Source organism: Mustelus asterias, chromosome 6 (assembly GCF_964213995.1).
Source record: "Mustelus asterias chromosome 6, sMusAst1.hap1.1, whole genome shotgun sequence".
NCBI lineage: Eukaryota > Metazoa > Chordata > Chondrichthyes > Carcharhiniformes > Triakidae > Mustelus > Mustelus asterias.
In genome coordinates this window covers 54,658,421-54,676,606 of record NC_135806.1, presented here as the reverse complement: position 1 = coordinate 54,676,606, position 18,186 = coordinate 54,658,421, and the positions used below count along the sequence as shown (strand labels likewise).

General features: G+C 41.8%; 1 protein-coding gene across 1 annotated transcript in view; it reads left to right on the top strand.

Moving 5' to 3' along the window:
- The window catches only part of fbn2 (fibrillin 2), a 348,986-nt gene that overhangs the window by 306,149 nt on the left and 24,651 nt on the right, over positions 1–18,186 (top strand). The window contains exons 56-60 of the mRNA XM_078214343.1: positions 1,242–1,367; positions 12,588–12,794; positions 13,137–13,262; positions 13,967–14,089; positions 15,296–15,412. Coding sequence (XP_078070469.1) covers positions 1,242–1,367; positions 12,588–12,794; positions 13,137–13,262; positions 13,967–14,089; positions 15,296–15,412 — 699 coding nt within the window. The remainder of the gene's footprint in view (positions 1–1,241; positions 1,368–12,587; positions 12,795–13,136; positions 13,263–13,966; positions 14,090–15,295; positions 15,413–18,186) is intronic.

The following is an 18,186-nucleotide window of genomic DNA, read 5'->3' as shown; positions in this document are numbered from 1 at the left end:
CCGCAATAAAAGATCAGCAGCGTGAGTTGGGCAGTGAGGGCTTCCCTATTGACCAAGAGCCAGATTTGAAGAAGATTCAAAGGGTTTAATTGCAAGTTACCTCATGGGTCAGGAGGAGCAGGAAAGCTAAGGAAGCCTTGGGTCTCATTTTGTCTAGGCGCTCCAACCCGACTGCAGCCAGGAAGTGCACCCCACTCCCCCCATCCCAATCCCTCCAATTGCCATGAGAAGCTCCACTCCCACATTAATTAATAGCTGGAATCATTTTCATGCATCAGAACAGATAATCGCTCTGACCACATTTAGAAGGGATCTGAAGGATGTCTGGCCATTAGGAACGGCTGAGCTACTACATCCCTGAACTCCACAATGTTTCAAGGATTACACACTCTGTACTGACCCCACTTTAAAAATAGGCCATCATGTCTTTCACATTGTTGCCCACCCGACCTCGTAACCCTACTGCCCCACCTCCCTCCCCACACACCTGATCTGTCCTGACCTGACATCACCACCCAATCCACCTGCCACCCATTCCACCTGCCATGCTTTACACCAACTTCCCTACCCACCTGCCACTTAACTCACCCACCCCTTCCTCCTTACCCACCCACATATTCACCCATTCACTCAGCCATTCATACACTAACACACTGAAAAGCTATTTAAATGTCCTAGGGTTAGAATATGGCAGATGGCGATGTAAAAACGAGGAATGGCTTGTTTTTCCCCAACGACCCAGTGCTACAAAGAAGCAGTTCAATTTCAGGTATGCTCTGCATTTCTGGAGAAATGTGGAGCTCCAACATGGTGGAGAAAAGTAGGAGTGGAGTGGCAATCCAACGATGATTGTTGCTCTTCGTAAGATTTGGACCAACCTAGTTAAACTTGACATTGTTTGATTGAATTCACTCTGTGCAATATTAGTACAAATCTATTGATATATGTATATATATATGGAATTATTTCCTTTGCTATTTCAATGATGATTTTAACCTATGTACTTTGAATATGTTACTGTTTTTGCTAATAGCAAACAGGAATTCCATTAAAATGTGCTAATCAATTCATCAACAATACATAGGACAATTCCCCTCCTTTGTTGAGAAGCTGAATAATGATTTCAAAAATAACTAATACAATCAGTTTTTTGTATAGGAGATGAAGGAATCAAAATAGGTTAGTTGTAAGTCAGATGTTTTTTTATTCTTAAATTTGTCTTGAATCTTTCCCAATTCTAGATGACAATGAATGCTGGAGCAAGCCAGGCATCTGTGAAAACGGACGCTGTATGAACACTATTGGCAGTTACAAATGTGACTGCAGTGATGGATTCCGAGCAACTCCCTCTAAAACTGAGTGCATTGGTAAGTCCAGCTTACATGAATGTTTTAGAACCCTAATTATTCTAGGCAGTAAATAAAACCGCATATCGATTTTGAGGAGGAACAGAGTCCTCTGAAACTATCTATCAATTTGGGGTTCTGAGATTTCCGAATCAAAATGTATTCACAATTCATGGTGTTACAAAGAATACCTGTGAATGCTGGAACATTGAAAAGAAAAACAGAAATGCTGAACACATCATCATCAAGAAGAGAAAGATCCAATTGGCGAGAACAAAAATAAATCAATGAAAGTCTCAGTTTACCAATTTATAAAACGATTTACCCATTGTATTCAGAACCATGAACTGGGATAGGCACCACTTCTCATAATCAAGCAGATAATATGAATTTTTTTTTGCACAGTGTAGCGTAGACTAGAGATACATGAAGTCACAAACTGATAGTCCAACTTCCTGCCGCACCCTTCACCATTGGTCTTGTTTGGTGTGCCATGATGTAGAGATGCTGGCTTTGGACTGGGTTGGACACGGTAAGAAATCTCACCATGTCCTTCTGTTAACAGTTCCCTCATTGTCTTTTTGTTGACAGAGTCTGTGCTCACACCAAACAAGTAAGAAGTTTCACAACACCAGGTTAAAGTCCAACAGGTTTATTTGGAATCATGAGCTTTCAGAGCACTGCTCCTTCATCAGGTGAGTGATGAAGGAGCAGCGCTCCGAAAGCTCATGATTCCAGATAAACCTGTTGGACTTTAACCTGGTGTTGTGAAACTTCTTACTTGTTTGGTGTGAGCACAGACTCTGTCAACAAAAAGACAATGAGGGAACTGTTAACAGAAGGACAGGCTTAAAGTCCAAATGAAAAAGGAAAAATTCATTCAAAACTAAGTGTACCAGCTTAGAATTGGGCATATTTTAGAAAGGTGAGCAGTGAGATAGCTAAGATAAAGTAGAAAGAGAAATCGGCACAAGACTGTTGGTCAACAATGCAATGACTTCAATTTTCAGAATGTTCTCATATTGAAAAGATTAGAACCAAACTTTGAAGAAGTGGGCATGCAAAATCTTTGGGTATGATAAGAGCAATAAAAATACGAGAAAACATGGAAAGAAAGATTGAGAGAGGATGTGGAAGTGGGACCTCAAAAATATTTCAAACTTGCATTCACATAGCATCTTTGCCATAGTAGAATGCCGTAAGATGGTATCAAACAAAATTTGACACCAAGCCACATAAGAAGATATTACGATGGATTGGTCAAAACTTGGTCAAAGAGGGATGTTTTACGTGGTATTTACAGGAGTAGAGAGGCTACTGAGGGATATTCAAGGTCCAGAGCCCAGGCAGCTAGCTGAAGATATGGCTGCCAATGGTGAGTGATTAGAAATTGGAGGAGCGCCGTGTAGTTTGCGGAGGTAGGGGGAGACCAGGCCAGGAGCAATTTAAGTAAGAATTTTAAAATCAGGACTTTGCCAGAACAGAAGCCAATGTAGTCAACAGGCACAGGGACGATGGGTGAATGAATAAAGGAGCAGAGTTTTGGATGAGTTCAAGTTTTTGCAGGATGGAAGATGAGAGCCCAGTCAAGAGACCATTGGAATAGTCAAATCAGGGGTTTGCAAAGTCATGACTGAATGTTTCAGCAGCAAATAAGCTTAGTTGGGACGGAAACAAGCTATATTACAGAGGTAGAAGGTGGTTGTGGTGACGTAGATATGGTTTCGGAAGCTCATCTCAATCAAATAGGATGCCGAAGTTGTAAATGGTCTGGCTCCATATCAGACCATAATCTGGGAGAAGAATGGAGTCATTGCAAACATTTTGAGGCAAAAGAGTTGATACAACAAAGATTCATTCAAATGCTAGAGGCTATGATTAAATATAAACAGGGATAATCTTTAAAAATTGAGCTATTGTCATCTTGTTGGGTCTCGTGAAAAGGTGAATTAATAGGGGTGTTTGAAATTATGAAGAGGTGGAACATCGTATTCAGACTTAAGTGGGCTATCTGTGAGGCTGCAACAAACAAAGTGAGGTGTCATAGCAGCAGAGATAGCTGTACAAGTAGTCTATCTCCTGGACCAATCAATGAGCTTTGTATACTTGCCAGAGAGAAACATGAAAGGAATCAGGGAAGAGGGAGTAGACAATGGAACTGGGGGTTATCTCTACTTTCCAATGGATCCACAGTCATTTTGACAGAGCAGAACAAGATACGGTATAGTATGAAGCGATGCTGCCACATGCGGCAGTTTTAACTGGATAAGCCAGTTTTGAACCATGTGCACTCAGATTTGCTCACTTTGAACTTAAAGGAAAAAAGATTGGGACAGTTTCAGAGGGTAAAGCCAGAATGGGAATCAGTGAAAGTCTTGCTGGGGACAAAGCATCAAATCTGCTGTGTGGAAATGTGGTGAGCAAATCAACAGTTCCTTCCATTGGGAATGGAGATCCAAAGCTTATCCAGTACATAGTTTGAGAGCAGCTGGGAAAGGGGTTTTCTCCAGTGAATGCAGAAGAAAATGTGATTGAAGGAAAGTGAAGGGATGTGAGTGATGACAGTTACGAGAATGTAGTCAGAGTGTCAGCGATTGAGAGTAATGCCATATGTATTCCAAAAACACGCATATAAAATACACGTTTAATTTGTGTTTACCGTGAATATCAGAGTATAAGATAGATATTGTAACTTGTGTGGTCCTTACAAATCCGTATTTATCTGTAAAGGGTATATTTGTGTATTTATAGTTCATTTTTCCTTGTTTAATAAATGTTTCATTCTTTTGTTAAAAGTTCATCCGTGAACTCTGTGACTATTTAGTAGCCGCTTCCCACATTTTTAAACAGAAAATAAATGTCAGGGACTGGAATTTTCCAGCTGTTCACACCGATGGGATCTGCTGCTCCAGCCAACAGCGCATCCCCGGCACGGTAGCATGAGGTGCAGCCAATGGAAAATTCCACTGACAGCAGTGGGACCAGAAGATTTGACCACCAGTAAACAGCGCGCCACCTCCCGCAGCGAGAAACACACCGCAGGGAGGCTAGAAAAGCACCCCCCCAACCCCCTCCAGGAGCTATCAGACCTAGTTCCACACTAGGATCTGACTTGTTCAGCAGTAACATCAGCTGGGATCATAACAGTACCACATGAGGCTCATTGGAGAAACAGAGGGTAGCTGTGACATTGTTCAAGGAGAATTTAGACCTGTTACAGTGGCAGTACAAAGAAAAGCTGAGGAGGTGAGTTGTTGGGGTAAGGATTGGGGGGGTAAGGGAATTGCAAATTAACTGAGGGAAGAGACCATAGGTGATGGATCCAGGTGAGAGGAACGGAGGGAAAGAAGATACAACAGCACAAAAACTGTTTAAACTTTTACAAAAAGGAAATAGACTTGGGTTTGCAGTAGAAATTAAAGCACAAAGGTAAATGGCACAAAATGAAATCATGTTACATTGTCATGGCAGAGATTAGATTATGCTCTTTAATTGGAATAAGGTTGTAATTTTTTTTACAGCTGAATAGTTTTAACCTTTCAAGAGCTGACTGCATTGCTCCACAATACTTACTTTTGTGATAGTTGTTACAATTTGGAAGGAATTGCATTTCCTTGTCAAGGTGCCAAAAATCACTGGGTTACACATTTTCACTGCTCTGGAACTTAAAACCAATCCTGGAAGAACAAAGGGCACTTTGTTACTGACTGTGTATCAGAGCTCCCTGTCAGTAAAGGTAATGAGGCTGGGAAGTTCACCTCCCTCCTCTATCCCACACAAGGTTGATGCTAATTGGAATACATCAATTTAATTTGCCAGAAAATGAGCAATACCTAATTTCTAATCTTCCTGGTTATTCTTGCTCTCTCAGTGAACTCTCCTCTTCTCCCTTGCCCAGTATACACACACCTTCCCACATGGCAAGGACCATTTCCCCAACTTTATAACAGCACTGACAAACTTCCTTCCTCCACACAAGGTGTTATTTTAAACCATTTTTCAGGTTAGAACAGCTAGCAGTTCAGTGGGAAATACCTGCTGAAGGTTTGTACTGAGTTGTGACTGATACTCATATTCAGTATGGAAAGTGAATATTCAGTTGTGAAATGGAATGAAGTCGGCTATGTTTCTTTCAATTTGACACTATCCTTAACTTCCCTATTTAGTCATGGATGATGCATCTTCCTCAAAGAGCCTTTCTTTCTCACTGGGATAAACCTTTTCTGAGCATTATTAAATATTTCCTTAAAAACCTGTCACTGTTTCTATTGTGCTACCTTTTAACCTAGTTTCCCAGTTCACGTCTGCCTTCATACTCTTTCTGTTACCTTTATTTAGGTTTAAAACATTAGTTGTGGACCCACACTTCTCCATTTCAAACTGAACATGAAATTCTATCATGTTGTGATTGCTATCACCTAATGCCTCCCTTACCATGAAGTTATTAATTAGTCCTGTATCATTGCATATTACCATATGCTCCTTGGTTGGCCCTACAACCAAGAAATTGTCCCGAAAACATTCTACCAACCCATTTTCCAGGCTACCTTTGCCAATCTGATTTTTCGAATCTACATGTAGATTAAGGTCACCCATGATTATTGCAGTAGCTTTCTTATGCACCCCATTTATTACTTCCTCTGTGCTCTGTGTCGCAGTGTAACTACTGTTAGAGGGCCTTGAAACTATTCTCACAAGAAGCTAGAACTTTTGACCTGCTGGCTTCATTGCAGAGATTGGCATTTCCTATCTCTCCACAATGTTCATGGAGATGGGCCAGGTTTTTAAAGAGTTGTATTTCAGGATCCCTGGTATGCACAAGGATAAAGGTCATTTCAAAAGGTCCTGCTCATGCACTCTATGGAACGTTATGCTACTCCATCCAGCCCTTATGTCCCCTCATGCCCCCATGCCAAGTTACACTCCCACCTACCCCATGGCCCCTCATAGGGGCGGCACGGTAGCACAGTGGTTAGCACTGCTGCTTCACAGCTCCAGGGACCTGGGTTCGATTCCCGGCGTGGGTCACTGTCTGTGTGGAGTTTGCACATTCTCCTCGTGTCTGCGTGGGTTTCCTCCGGGTGCTCCAGTTTCCTCCCAAAGTCCAAAGATGTGCGGGTTAGGTTGATTGGCCATGCTAAAATTGCCCCTTAGTGTCCTGGGATGCGTAGATTAGAGGGATTAGCAAGTAAAATATGTAGGGATATGGGGGTGGGTCCTGGGTGGGATTGTGGTCGGTGCAGACCTGATGGGCCGAATGGCCTCTTTCTGTACTGTAGGGTTTCTATTGTTTTGTTTTACCCCCATGCCAAGCTCTGCCCTTCTATCCGCACCATGTCTCCTCTAGCCTCCTATGCTGAGCTCTGCCTTTTCACCCACCATCTCATACTCCCTATCGTCTGCCCTTGCACCCACCACCCTCCTCGGGCCCCTCATACTCTCTAAGCTCCATGTTCATTGACTTTCTAGAACCAATGAACACCAGCATGTATAATGGATCTTAAAACAAAAAGCTTTCAAAAAATGTCATCCACTGATAATTTTTCTTATGAAACACAGGGCTGTGTGATAAGTTAATAAAAGTGTACAGTGGGCCGGTGAGCATGGATGTGCTAGTACTTGGCATAGAGGGTCTGAAGGGGCTAGTGGAAGAGCAAAGCTTAGCATGAAGGGACTGAAGGGATGGGTAGAAAGGCAGAGTTTGGCAGAGCAGGAAGGAAGGGGCCAAAGAGGATGGGTGGGGGCGTGAGGTTGCATGGATGGATAGGCGATGTATTTGGAAGGTGAGGTGGGTATGAAAGGTGAGGAATGCCTTTGTTTTTTGTTTCACTGGGACAAAGTTCCACAGCACCAAGGCAGGCTTTTTCCACCTCGGCACACAGCAGCCCCAGTGGCTGCCTCCACACTTCTTCCCGTGTCAACTGGCCTAGCTCCAGCTCACACCTGGCCCCCAATAATGAAGATTCCATCTTGGACGGTACTTTCTCCTGAGGCAGACAGGCCAATTGGGAATTTTTTCTGCCTCGGGATTGAAAGTGCCAAGTTTTGTCTCTACTGAGGCCAACAAAAAGCAGCACGGTGGCACAGTGGTTAGTACTGCTTTCTCACAGTGCCAGAGACCCGGGTTCAATTCTAGCCTCGGGTTACTGTCTATGTGGAGTCTGCATATTCTCCCCATGTCTGCGTGGATTTTCTCCGGGTGCTCTGGTTTCCTCCCGCACTCAAAAGATGTACAGGTTAAATTGATTGGCCATGCTAAATTGTCCCTTAGTGTCAGGGGGATTCGCAGGGTAAATAGTGGGGTTACGCAGATAGGGCCTGTGTGGGATTGTTGTTGGTGCAGGCTCAATGGACCAAATGGCCTCCTTCTGCAGTGTAGGAATTCTATGAAAAAAGCTGTCATTCCTAACATCTTCAGACTTCTCCTGCCCTCTCCCCTGCTGCCTCTTCTTTGATATATTGTGTCTCCACTTTTGCACCAACTGAGTCTACTCGGTGTCACTGCTGGGCTCCCTCATCTTGTTGGCTGGAATCCCACCAGCAGCTCACTATACATGACTAATTAATGAGTCAGGGCTGCATTGGTGTTGGAGGAGCTGGTTAATGTCCTGCTCCTCTGAAATGCCAGCATGAAGAGGAAGGTACAGCTCTACAAATTGTAATTTGCTTCATGTGCTCCTTTTTTCATTTCACTGTAGGGAATGGAATTCTTACTACTTTATGCACCTAGCGCTAGCATGAAGTATTATCAACTGATGTGACTGCAACATCGGACTGATGTTTCTAATTTGCTTTTTGGTGTTTAATGGCAAAACTCTTCAATCTCAGGATTTTAAGAACCTAATCTAAACTATTAGACATCATTAGTTTCCTAACTTTGTGAGCTGTATTTTAAAAATGCAACTCACTTCTGAAACTGTTTATTTACATATTTTCCACCATTATGCTGCACATACTATGCAGGATTTACAGTGAAAGGCTTTTGTGATATTTTGGCCCAACTCACGTTCTTTGTCCCCACTAGTATCTAACTCCTGCTCCCAATAGCCTGAAATGATGGGCGGAATTTTCCCTCTTTTTGATAATGTTATTCATTCATGGGACATGGACTTCGCTGACTGGCCTGCATTTATTGCCCATCCCTAGTTGCCCTTGAGAAGGTGGTGGTGAGCTGCTTTCTAATGTGTCAAATCAGACGGGAAAAGTGGGCTGCAGTGCAGGCTTTCCCCGCCATATTTTTCGACAGATTGTCAAAGAAATCCTGGAGGGAGGTCCCACAACATCATGCTGGCTGCACACCCTGATCTGGAAACAATAAAAAATAAACACAAATACACCACAGAATCTCCCCGCCACCACCTCCCCCCCCCCCCCCCCCCTTGAGATTAGGGAACACCCTCGCGCCTCACACGGACAAGGAAATGCCCCCCCCCCCCCCCCCAACCTGAGTCTCCCCAATGCAAGCCTCCCTGGCAGTGCCCAGACGGTGCCAGGGTGTTGCCTGGATGTGACCCTCTTCCCCCTTGGAGGCTGTACATACCTGTGTACCTCTGACAAGGACCATTGTCCTTGGAGAAGCCCACTAACGATATTTAAATGTATGTGAATGGGCTTCACAAAGTTTCATGGTGGGAACCCCATTACATCATTGGTAGAGGGCAGGGACAATGGCAACAGGACTCGCATTGAATTTCTATCCCCACCCACTTTCCTGCCCACCAAAAGTGAGATGGAAAATGCCCCACGGTTGACTTCCTCTCCTAGCAGTACATCTTCCACTATCATGGGAATGGTGCAGCTATGTTTCACAAGCCAGAATCCAGAAACAAAGAACTCAACTCACAAGCAACAAAATTAATCACTGTCTCCCAATTCCACATACAGAAATTTTTTTTTTGGCATCAGGAAAGATTGTATCATAAATGCTTAACCATGTTAATAGTTGGAGCTTTATGAATCTACAAGTTTATTACAAGAACTTTAACTTCCAAACCAGAGAAAGGATGTAAATCATTTTTTTAAAGCCCAGATTGTTGTACCCGGGTGAGGTTCACCGAATCGAGTGATTTCCTAGCTTGGCGAACCCAACCTTTAAAAATGATGGCCACATTTCTAAATTTTGGTGGCAGGGATGGTGGGGTGGCATGGTGTGGCTGAAACAAGAGTCATGGCAAGTGACCCAGGAATGTTGGCTACGGAACCAGTTTAGGTGCAAGGCCTGCCTCTGTTCTCCAGCACCATGTTTAAATTTTTAAAAAGAATAGAACTCCCTATAGTGTCCCTCTACTAACTTCCCATGGCCCCTACACTCACATGCCAACTTATTGCCAATCCATGCACACCAGCTTGAACCCTTACCCCCTTCATGTCAGCTCATCTAGTATCAAAAGTTTTTTGACTACTTTGACACTGTCTGGACAGATTTGACACTTCCTGGATATCTTTGACAACTTTGACACTTCTTGGATAGCTTTTACAGCTCTAACACTTCCTGAGTATCGTTGACAGCTTTGGCGCTGCCGAGTTAGCTTTGACAGATTTGACAGCTCTTTAACAGTTCTTTGACAGCCGGACAGCTCTTGACAACTTGACATTTCAAATGATTTTGTGTGTGAAAGTGCATAATCATGTTCAATTTTAAGTAACTGGACCAGAACTTTCAGGAGTGGGTACAAGCCATTAATTAGACTTCTTCTTGCATCCTTCAGCTGGAAAAGCATTTCACCATATCTTGTTGGAAGTTGCAAGATTATAATGCAAGAGCAGCAGAGTACCTTAAATCTCAGTGAATGGCTGCACCAACAGTGTAGCCCCTTAACCAGTTTGAATTGAAAATGGAGAAAGAAACAGGTGAAGACAGGAAAGGAGAAAGCATTATGGTCAAATTAAGTACAGAAAGAGAAATGAAGAGAGAAGAAGTAAGATCGTATTAAAAAAGAAACAGGAAAGTAAGAAAAATCAAATTTGACATTATTAAAATTCCTCACAATTTCCTACATTTCGGAATGAGGTTGAACAATATCATTTTTCCCTTTTTGGGCCAAAGGGGTTGATTGGTATAATGGTATTTATTAACAGCTCACATGTTGTTAAAAAGATATTTGCACCATTAATTACCAGAGATAACTTCGTATGACAAATTCAATCGAAAATTAGTGTGAAAATCAGCAAACTATTGAAAATAATAGGAAAGATAAGAGTGAGTTGATGTTTGAGCGAAGCAAATAGCTTAAACCAACAAGTTCTGAAGATTCATAACTCATTACCTATCTCTTAATCATCTGAACTTCCTGATTGGTTTGCTGATTGATAATGATGTTAGTCTTAACATGCATTATTTTTACAGCAAGATCCAGCCTATTGCCAGCTGAAAAAAATTTCAAGAGCTTAAGACTGTATGCCACTCATTTTGTGGCCACAACAGCCACAGATCCTCCTCTCATTATCCAAGAGGCCAGAAACTCATTTATCTTATCCCTCTCTCATGCTAGTGACCAAGCATCTGAAATTAGCCTAGTGTATCCATGTCCCATCTTATCATTGGGTCCTTCTTCTTTATTTTGCTGGATTTGCAATGAGAGTACACTACCTTTAAACATAGGAATCAATAACAGATCATGCAACCCTACATATCTGCTGTCATTCAGTTAGATCATGGGTGATCTGTACCACAAATCAATTTACCAGCCTCTGTTGATTTATCAGTCTCCATTGCATATCCTTTCACCTTGTTATCTAATGAAAACATGTCAGTCTCAACCTTGAAAACTTCAATTAACCCATTATTCACAACCATTTTGGGGTAATGTTCCAGATTTAAATTAGCTCTAGTGTGAAAATGTACTTTTTGACTTCATTTCTAAATGGCCTAGGTCTAAATTTAGGAATAGTCCTTCTTGTTCTGGATTCCTCCACCAGAGGAAATTATTTCTCTGTCTCAATCCTTCAAATACCTTAAGTATTTTAAACTCCTCAATTAGATGCAGGGTAGGTGGGCAGCTAGTTTAGATGGCATCATTTTCTTTTGAGATACATACTTATACTTTCAACTAAGATGCAGCCAACCGATATTATCTGCTTGTGTTATGCCAGTCTCTGTATGGACATATTGTAACATCATGCTAATGAGGAAAATACTGTACTTTAATACACGGAGAGTAGCGAAACTAATTTTTTGCCTGATTCAGTTATTTACACAATCACAATACTGACCTAACATCTAATCTAATTCATTGCGGGACAATTGGCCACATGGGCTCTGGTGCCAAATCCAGAACAAATTTAATTACACCAATGACATTATGCTTGCCATCACCCCTTCTTGGTGATAAGCCTTGCAGCTCATAAACCATTCAGGCTGGCACATTGAAAGGGGCTAGGGAACCTATCAAAATTATGCAGGTGATCTAAATGCTTTTATATCTGTTGGCCAATGGCGAGGGGGTGTGTGGGTCAGGAGTGTATCCTCATAATGGCCCACTGGGTTAACAATGTGCCATAATTCTACTGGTATGGAAATCCAGGCTGTAGCTGAGAAGCAGTGGTGAAATGAATCACTTTAGTTGTGACTTGTTCATCTGCTAATAGTCATATTGCCTGAGTGGAGGCGTGGCGGGTGCATTCAGTGGGAAACTCCATTGACAACAATGAAACCATAAGGTCCTGCTGCTAGCCAATGGAGAGCTGGCGTCCACCACCACGAAACACGCAGGGCGCGCGGAAAATCCTGCCCAACATTTTCCTTGATCTCTGGATGTCTGAAAGGACTTCATGCCAGTGAAGTAAGGTACTCATAATGTGATTGGGAAACTTCAATATTGCTCGAACCTCATGTTAATATCACCATCTCCCAAGGCATGTCTCTCGCAGCTGGCAGCAACACCATTGATAAATCTGATTTTGCATTAAGGCCACTAATTTTTGTTAACACCTATCCTAAACTTAGAAAGCAAAAGCAGCTTACAGAATAGTAATTGGGCTGAAGTGTTGAAAAGCATCTTAAAAGGCTTCAGCAGGAACAGTAAGCAGGAATTTTCACAGAATTTCAGTGGCCAGGTTGTCTGAAGCTATGCCACGTGTATTTCCTTAGATGGGAAGCAATTGTGTGGTGGGCTGGGAGGAAGTGGGGAGAGAACATTTGTTCAGCTTTAAACTCTTCTTTTTCCTGGTGGATTCTTCAAATATTAAAGTATGTTCTTAATATGCTGGTTCTGTCTTTTAATCCCATTTTTCCATCCACAGACAATCGAGAAGCCTTCTGCTTTGCAGAGGTTCTTCAAACCATGTGTCAAATGTCTTCCAGCAGTCGTAACCTGGTCACCAAGTCTGAGTGTTGCTGTGATGGTGGTCGTGGTTGGGGTAACCAGTGTGAGCTCTGCCCACTGCCTGGTACTACCCAATACAAAAAGATATGTCCACATGGTCCAGGCTACACAACTGATGGACAAGGTGAAATACGATTTACATAATGTTGTGCTTTAGATTGTATTTTATGATGAAAGGAATCTTTTTATTTATAATTAATTTGTGTTGGCTGCAGCTAAGAGTAAGAGAATTTTGAACTACAGGGAAATTATTTTACACAGTTTGTACAACTACTATTCATATTTGAATTTAATTGTGATAAATAATTTTTAGCATTAATAAAATGGTTTTTGGAAATTGGAATTCAGTGGCCCTTGTATAAAAGAAAAACCCAAGCTATTCCAACTGTGTATTATTCTGAAAGGACGCAGGAATGGATTGACTGTACATATACAGTATATATTTTCTAACTGTGTTTTGTTACAGACATTGATGAATGCAAGGTGATGCCTAACCTGTGTCAGAATGGTCAATGTATAAACACGCTTGGTTCCTACCGCTGTCTTTGTAAGCTTGGTTATACCACAGACCTTACGGGAACAGCATGTATTGGTAAGGAGTAGTTTAACTACTATCTATTTTGTAACAGGCAATTCATGGATGTGTATTAATGGCCTTTTTAAAATAAAAGACTTTCTTTCTGATTGCTATTTTAAATATCAACTTCTGTAGTGGAATAAAGATGAGTCACCTTTAACAAAAATCTACAATAATTTTGGCAGAGGTGTGTAAGCAAGTCATCTATCTGCCAGTTTTCTCAATAGCAACTTATATTTCTGTGATACTTCTTAGTGACAGAAAGATGACTGAGTGCTTTAAAAGGCAATGACAAATATGAACAAAATCAGAAGAGAGAGAGAAAGAAAGGACACAAAAGTATGGTTGAACAAAAAGGATTTAAAGAATTTTTTCTTTAAATCAGTTACAGCCATTTATCACACAACCATTTCTAATTATTTATGAAAATATAGCTTTTGCAGATAATGTCTGACTTCCTTCATAAGAGCTGGGATCTTTTGATTGTCATTATTATAATACCAGTAAAACCTAATTAGATTAAATGCATCGCCTCTGGCATTAAAATTGCACTGAATAGAAAACTCAAGATGATGATGTTAAATCATGTTATCCAGGCAAAGATAATGCAAATTGATTGTTCCAGACTTGAATTTTTAAAGTATTGCAATTAATATGAATCTATTAAGAATTGGCACATGTCCTTAATTTTACTGTTCTTCCCATCATTACATAACTAGATCTTGATGAATGTGCTCAATCTCCAAAACCATGCAACTTTATCTGTAAGAATTCAGAAGGGAGTTACCATTGCTCATGTCCAAGAGGCTACCTCCTGCAAGAGGATGGAAAGACATGTAGAGGTCAGTAAAGGAAATTGTAAATGCGTTTAGCAGTTTTCAGTAAGGACTGATTTTTTTTTCTGTGTGGTTACTATCTCATTGCTCCTTGGTCAAGGGCAGATAGTGGACCCATCTACATGAGCCAGGTCTTAGCTTAGCCAGAAGTTGTAACTTCCGGGTAGTTCTTAGTATGATGGAAAATTTAATATGCTACAGTAGGGTTGAGTGACCTGAAAGAGGTTAAAAAGCAAAACAAAAGTTTAAAAATTTAGTACCGAAAAATGAATAGCTTGATTTGAAATGATTATGTTTTTAGTAGTGGTGAGTCCAAGGAAGAGGACTGTGAATGATCAGTCATTGAGCTGAAAGACGGCACAGTGATTAGCACTGCTGCCTCACAGTGCCACGGACCCGGGTTCGATTCCGGCCTTGGGTAACTGTCTGTGTGGAGTTTGCACATTATCCCCGTGTTTGTGTGGGTTTCCTCCGGGTGCTCCAGTTTCCCCTCACATTTGCGCATTAGGTTAATTGGCCATGCTAAATTGCCCCTTAGTCAGGGGGACTAGCAGGGTAAATACGTGGCTTACGGGCATTGGGCCTGGGTGGGAATGTTGTTGCTGCAGGCTTGATGGGCCGAATGGCCTCGGTCTGCACTTTAGGGATTCTGTGATTCTATGAAACCATGACACAAGCTCAGTCCAGGGATGTCAGCCGACATGAACACCCTTTGATCTTGTTTGCATGAGATGATATCTTGGCTATGCGAAGCTGACCTCAGACCGAAAATCTCATACATCAGATTTGCCCAAGGTTCTGACAGCTCTGGTGTTCAGCAGTTTGCAGCCAGACAGACCCATGGTTAAAAGGTTTAAATTCATATTTGGAAGATGATATTAATGATGCATTTAAATGACTTGCACTATCTATCTATTGTTATAATGTCAATATGCTGTGAGGGTCAGCTGATCCAGTAGACAATGTAACCAATGACAAAATGATGCGGTGGTCGGCTGACCAGCTAACCCGTTATAAATAGAAAGCACATGGGGATAGTGGGGAGCTTGTATGGCCCAGAGCATGGCCTGAAGTGTTGGTGTTATGAAGTTTCTTTATTAAACCTGTTTCTTTGAATTACTTTGTGAAGTTAGTTCTTTTTTTGCTTGCAATTGAAGTATCCTTACTGCCGGATGAACATCTATTTACTTGCTTCACTTTCCATCCCCTCAGATCTTGATGAATGTTCTACAAAACAGCACAACTGTCAGTTTCTGTGTGTCAACACTATTGGAGGATTCACATGCAAGTGTCCACCTGGATTCACACAGCATCATACTGCCTGCATTGGTAGGAATAATCTACATGCATACAAAGAGATTATTTGCATTATTGCACTTGAAAATGTTTAATTGTGTGTCTTGTGGTTGGAGGGATAATTTTTATGTTGTGCTGTAAATATGGCAAAGATTTTTGTCTTTCAGATGCTGCACTTCTAGCACTTCATGCTTTTTCATTTGATGTTAGTTAAGTTGTGGCTTTATCTGTTCACAAGAAAAAGTTTCTCTGATATACCAAGGACAAAGCAAAATGGATTAAGAAAAAATTTGCCTCAGAACTCATGCTGTTAACCCTGTGACCTGACGCTTCAGGAAGCATGCTGCTGCATCCGTGATCTCACACTCCAAAGTCATGCTGTTAACCTTGTGACCGAACACTTCAACTCCTAATCGTGTACTTTATATACTCTGTCCACTTCTGGTTCCTCAGGCGCAGGGGAAATGTACGATTGCTCAAGGCAGTACAAAGAAAAGTTACATGACCGAAACTTATGATTAACAATCTGTAAAAAGACTGAAAAAAAAGTGAACTTTTCAACTTTGGAAGAGGGCAACGGAGAAGTGATCTTGTATAAGTAAATGGCTAGTAAAATGCATGGATCAGATAAATTCACAAAATTGCTTTGGACCAAATTTTGACAGTAGGTCAAGGAGACACAGGTAAACTAGTAAATAGTAGAATCAGAACTAAAACCTTTTCCATACAATCTTAAAAAGAGAAGAAAAGCACCTTAGGTCACCTAAGCTGATCTGACTTGGAGAGGCCATCTAATTGTCGTAAAACATTTACAGGCACCTACATTTGGCTGGATTTGCTTATCTTACCTGTGGGAACTGGCATTTGTATCAGTAAAATCATCATAGTCCCAGATGACCATAAGCTGATGGGTGGTGATTTAACCTGAGGATCACTACATCTCAGGCAAGGGCAATGTTGAGAAGGCAGGTCTTCACAAATGACCTCAGCCGACACAGGAATTAAACCCGCACTGTTGTCGCAGCTCTGCATCACTAACCCAGCTTTATATAGGAAGATTAGATTAATGATATAATTGTGTTAGGATTCCAGACTGCCCGTGAGCAATGCCATAAGACATCATCTGGGATAAGAAATAAATTAATCTTGTTTGTGGTGGTGACATATAAAACAGGGTTTAGGGATGCATTTTCAAAGTAATGGATAGTAACTGATAATTTGCTGCAAGGATCAGTGCTAGCACCTCAGCTATTTATCATCAGTATTCATGACTTAGGCAAAGAGACCAATAGTAGTGTGTCCAAGTTTGCTGTTGATATATAGAACATAGAACAGTACAGCACAGAACAGGCCCTTTGGCCCACGATGTTGTGCCGAGCTTTATCTGAAACCAAGATCAAGCTATCCCACTCCCTATCATCCTGGTGTGCTCCATGTGCCTATCCAATAACCGCTTAAATGTTCCTAAAGTGTCTGACTCCACTATCACTGCAGGCAGTCCATTCCACACCCCAACCACTCTCTGCGTAAAGAACCTACCTCTGATATCCTTCCTATATCTCCCACCATGAACCCTATAGTTATGCCCCCTTGTAATAGTTCCATCCACCCGAGGAAATAGTCTTTGAACATTCACTCTATCTATCCCCTTCATCATTTTATAAACCTCTATTAAGTCTCCCCTCAGCCTCCTCCACTCCAGAGAGAACAGCCCTAGCTCCCTCAACCTTTCCTCATAAGACCTACCCTCCAAACCAGGCAGCATCCTGGTAAATCTCCTCTGCACTCTTTCCAGCGCTTCCACATCCTTCTTATAGTGAGGTGACCAGAACTGCACACAATATTCCAAATGTGGTCTCACCAAGGTCCTGTACAGTTGCAGCATAACCCCACGGCTCTTAAACTCCAACCCCCTGTTAATAAAAGCTAACAAACACACTATAGGCCTTCTTCACAGCTCTATCCACTTGAGTGGCAACCTTTAGAGATCTGTGGATATGGACCCCAAGATCTCTCTGTTCCTCCACAGTCTTCAGAACCCTACCTTTGACCCTGTAATCCACATTTAAATTAGTCCTACCAAAATGAATCACCTCACATTTATCAGGGTTAAACTCCATTTGCCATTTTTCAGCCCAGCTTTGCATCCTATCTATGCCTCTTTGCAGCCTACAACAGCCCTCCACCTCATCCACTACTCCACCAATCTTGGTGTCATCAGCAAATTTACTGATCCACCCTTCAGCCCCCTCCTCTAAGTCATTAATAAAAATCACAAAGAGCAGAGGACCAAGCACTGATCCCTGTGGCACTCCGCTAGCAACCTGCCTCCAATCCGAAAATTTTCCATCCACCACCACCCTCTGTCTTCGATCAGACAGCCAGTTACCTATCCAATCGGCCAACTTTCCCTCTATCCCACACCTCCTCACTTTCATCATAAGCCGACCATATAAAACTAGGTGGGAATGTAAACTGTGAGGAAGACACAAAGATGCTGCAGCGATATACAAGCAAGTTGGATGAGTGGGCAACAAGGTGATAGATGGAGTATAAACCTTTAAATGTTAAAGTTTAAAGAAGTCTAAGTTTACTTTTATACAGAACACAGAAAGCTAGCTTGCAGATACAGCAAACAAGGAGGAAGGTGAATGCATATTGGCCTTTATTACAAGGAGACTGAAATACAAGAATAAGGATGTAGAATCATAGAATCCTTCAGTGCAGAAGGAGGCGATTCGGCCCATCGAGTCTGCACCGACCATAATCCCACCCAGTATGATCCTCATAACCCCTCGGATTTACCC